This window comes from Triticum aestivum, chromosome 1A, assembly GCF_018294505.1.
Source record: "Triticum aestivum cultivar Chinese Spring chromosome 1A, IWGSC CS RefSeq v2.1, whole genome shotgun sequence".
Classification (NCBI taxonomy): Eukaryota; Viridiplantae; Streptophyta; class Magnoliopsida; order Poales; family Poaceae; genus Triticum; species Triticum aestivum.
In genome coordinates this window covers 549,483,600-549,487,218 of record NC_057794.1, presented here as the reverse complement: position 1 = coordinate 549,487,218, position 3,619 = coordinate 549,483,600, and the positions used below count along the sequence as shown (strand labels likewise).

Sequence of the window (3,619 nt, the reverse complement as noted above, 5' to 3'; positions counted from 1 at the left end):
GGACCACATTCTGCTGCAATGTGTGTTCTCGAGGCAAGTTTGGTTCACTTGCATATCTAGGATGGGGTTGCCTATGGAGCTTTGCCCAACATATGATTCGAGTTTAGTGCATTGGTGGTTGGACGCTAGAAAGCGTTTTCTTAAGCACTCTCGGAAGGGGTTTGACTCTTTTGTCATGCTCATCTGCTAGACGTTATGGAACTAAAGAAATGCGAGGGTGTTTGGTTCTGGCCAGATCAAGAATGAACAAGACACGGTGGACATGATCTTCGACGAGCTGAGGATGTGGGCCACGGCAGGAGCTTTTGGAGAGCAATGTATGTTAGAGTAGTCGAGTAGCGTGTGTGTGGAGTGGTGGCTTGGTCAGGCTAGATGTAGCCCAACCGGCAACTCTGTAAACTCTTGTATATATTTTTCTCCCTTCTATAAAGCTAAGGTATGCCTTTGGCGTACCCTCGAAAAAAAAAAACGTCTTGCCTCTTCGTGCGTGTTGGGCGCTGATTGGCCCATGGTCGGATGAGGCGTGCCGATTGGGTGAGAACGCTAGCCTCCATCCCCTCCCTCCCTTCTCCCCCTCGCGCCGCCTCCTCCATTCTCTCCCGTCGCTGCTCCTCCCCCTCGCGCCGCCTCTCTCATCCTCTCCCGTCGCTGCTGCTCTCCCTCGCGCCGCCCCCAGCCTCCTCACCTGGACACGGCGACCATGAGCGCCAGCGAGAGGAGGAAGGCTGGCGGCTGGGCGCTGCCGTACGAGGGGCCCGGCGGCCACCTTTGCGCGTGGGACGCCCTGCGCCGTCACCACCGACGCCGGGGCCACCTCTGCGCATGGGACGCCCTGCGCCGTCACCACAGACGCCGGGGCAAAAAGGACACGGCCGTCCTCTCCCTGCGCGCGCTCCCGCCCTCTCCGCCCGCGGCGCCGCCGTCCTCCTCCGGCGCTTCCTCCTCGTCGGCTCCTTCTCGCAGCCCTCGCCTCCCGCACGCCGCCATCTCCCGGCCGTCCTCGACCACGTCCTCTGGCGCCGGCCGCTTCACCGAGCTCCCCCGCCAGCAGATCGACGCCGCCGGGCCCGTCCACCCCGTCTCGCCGGCGCCCAGCTCATCCCCGGCCTCCGGCTCACCTCCGCCCACGTCTCCATCGCGGCTGATGGGAGAAGGGTCAATCGCCGGTGTCGGCCTGCGCCGGCGAGGTCGAACGAGACCTGGCGGTTGGCGGCAGCTCGATCCACTCCTCCATCGGGAGCTGCGAGCACGCTGGGGCTCAGGCGCGATGCATGGGATGCTGCGCTCTGCCTCTTCCTCGCTCAGCAAGAGGAGCATGTGCAGCGCGTGGTGCGGCAGACGGCGGTGTGGTGGGCGGACGGTGGCCTCAGCGGCTGGGCAAAAACAGCTGCACCTGGTGCTCTACCGCACGTGAACTGTCAAGTTGCTGCAACTGGTGGTGGTGTGTCTGTTAATACATCTGTCATACCTTGCTATATATGCTTGGCACTATATGCAGTGGATAACCCAAACATTGTGACCGTTTCATCAGTTGTGAGGTACTGAATCCGCAAGATGTTCTAATGTGGGTGCAGTTTTTAATTGTTATACGTGATGGAAGGTTAGCTGATCTAATAAGTAAATAGACCGGATAGTCTTATGGTTAGTTATTTACTTACTCAGACACTATAGTGCTTAAAGCCTTTTGAGTTGGCCAGATTTGACAATTTTATTGGTAGAATCGGTGATGCTTATTGGTGACTATTTTTCAGAATTTAGGAAGTGCTTAGTTCTAGGTCTTCGTGATATGGACATTCAGATTTGCACTTCAGAATGTTTCAAGCCTCAAATAGTACATAGAAACAGCCCACTAGGAAAGCATCACCATGGCCAGATAGATGATTAAAGCCCTAGGTGAAAAATATATTTCTCTCTTTATTACTCATTGGTGGCGAGCACACTGTTCTGGAAATCGGTATCAATAGCTTGACGTAGCTTGTGCTGATGATTGTGCAGCTATCCCTGGATTTGGTGAGGGAATGGATGGAGGAGCATGAGGAGAGGGATCTCACCATCAGCGGGCTCGCCAAGTACTTGCCTTGAAGATGGTAAGTCTGACGGAACCAGCCCCTGATTTTGATTCTCGTTCCTTCCATACTATCCATAAAAAGATATCCAATTATGTTAACTCCGGCAATGTTAAACTGGTTGTTTCCTTCTTCTGATTCCACCGACTGAAACAACCAGTCGCAAAAAGAAAAAAAAAGTGTTTGATTATCATCAAGGTTTCTGCAATCGCAGTGGTTGGTTCGAACTTGTTTGGTCCATTGAGCAGCATGATACTTAGTTCGATGAGGAGGGCCACCCATCTGTAGTGGAGGTGGCGTGTTTGTGATGTCTCCTCATACCGCAACGCATTTCCGCCTCAGGTAACCCACATCTTGGTGCCATACTCCAATTTGTTTCATGGTTGTGTTGTAGACTGCAGCTGTGGCACAGATTTGAGTAAATTGATTGTTGTGCAGATTAGAATATGAAATTTGTGTGCTCCTGTAAGTAAATTTGCATTGTGCAAATAGGTTAGAATTGAGGGGATGGGTAGAACTAGATGTGTCCTAGGTATCTGCACAGTAGTTTTTGTTGCCTTCCTTAGCTTGTGGGTACCTGGTTTTTTTCTGTCGAGGAGGACCGATTTGGCCTTATCTATCCGTAGTGCTAATTTACATACTGATTTCGTCATGATATAACTTGATGCTTAGACTAATTTGTTTTGCTGGTTTAATTCTGGTTAAAAGTGTGAGGCTTTGGTGAGATTCCGGTTTCAGTAGGTGATTTTATCGTTAAATGATTGTGTGTGTGACATTTGCAGAACTAATGTGGTTAAGGTTCCATCTTGCAGCAGGAGGGGTTCAAGGGCAATTATCAAGTGATAGGAAACAACTTTTCAGGGTGATTAGTACTTCATTCTGATTCAGCTGAATGGTCCAGAGGTTCATTCATTTCTGTTACTAGCTTACATGTTGAACATCCATAGTTTTTTTGTTCTTTTTATTCGGTTCAAGTAGTCATTCCTTGGTTTTACTCTGTATGAAAACCATTTGCACAGAAATTAACAATATAATATATGCTTATTATCAGTTCAGTGCTAATATTGTAAGACTATAGTATAGTTAAGCTTACTGTGTTGGGAAATTTCTGTTTGTTTTTTGCAGCTTCAACATGCCCTAAAGTTTTGGGATTTTTGCAATGCATCTCATGGAATTAAATAATTGTGAGCAGTATGACATGCATCTAGGTTGTTTACCTCACTGGATAGAGTTTCTGTGAGCACTTTGCAAAGAATCTTGGATGCTGCCACCGCCATGGTCTTGGCTTTGGAGCTAGATTAGTGATGCCTTACCAATATGGATGCTACCGCCGAGCCTGAGGGTTTGGGCCAGTCCTCTCTGATGCCAGTTCAGATGTTTTTGATTATTTGCTCCTTATCGGACCACTCAAGTGGGTTCAGGCTCAAGGTTTGTTCCCTCTTATCCGGTCTTCGCTTCTAGCTGTATATCTGTTTTGACCAAACATGATTTAGAAGAGGAAATGGAAGATATGAGTGGGTTTGGTTAGGAGTGCTATGATGCTTACATGATAT

The 3,619-nt window shown here is 49.5% G+C and overlaps 1 protein-coding gene across 1 annotated transcript in view; it reads left to right on the top strand.

Annotated features, from left to right (window-relative positions):
• Nucleotides 1–516: 516 nt before the first annotated feature.
• Nucleotides 517–3,619, top strand: part of LOC123046718 (uncharacterized) — a 5,058-nt gene continuing 1,955 nt past the window's right edge. The window contains exons 1-2 of the mRNA XM_044470164.1: nt 517–1,538; nt 1,996–3,494. Of these exons, the coding sequence (XP_044326099.1) occupies nt 517–1,538; nt 1,996–2,014 (1,041 nt within the window). The 3' untranslated portion in view covers nt 2,015–3,494. The remainder of the gene's footprint in view (nt 1,539–1,995; nt 3,495–3,619) is intronic.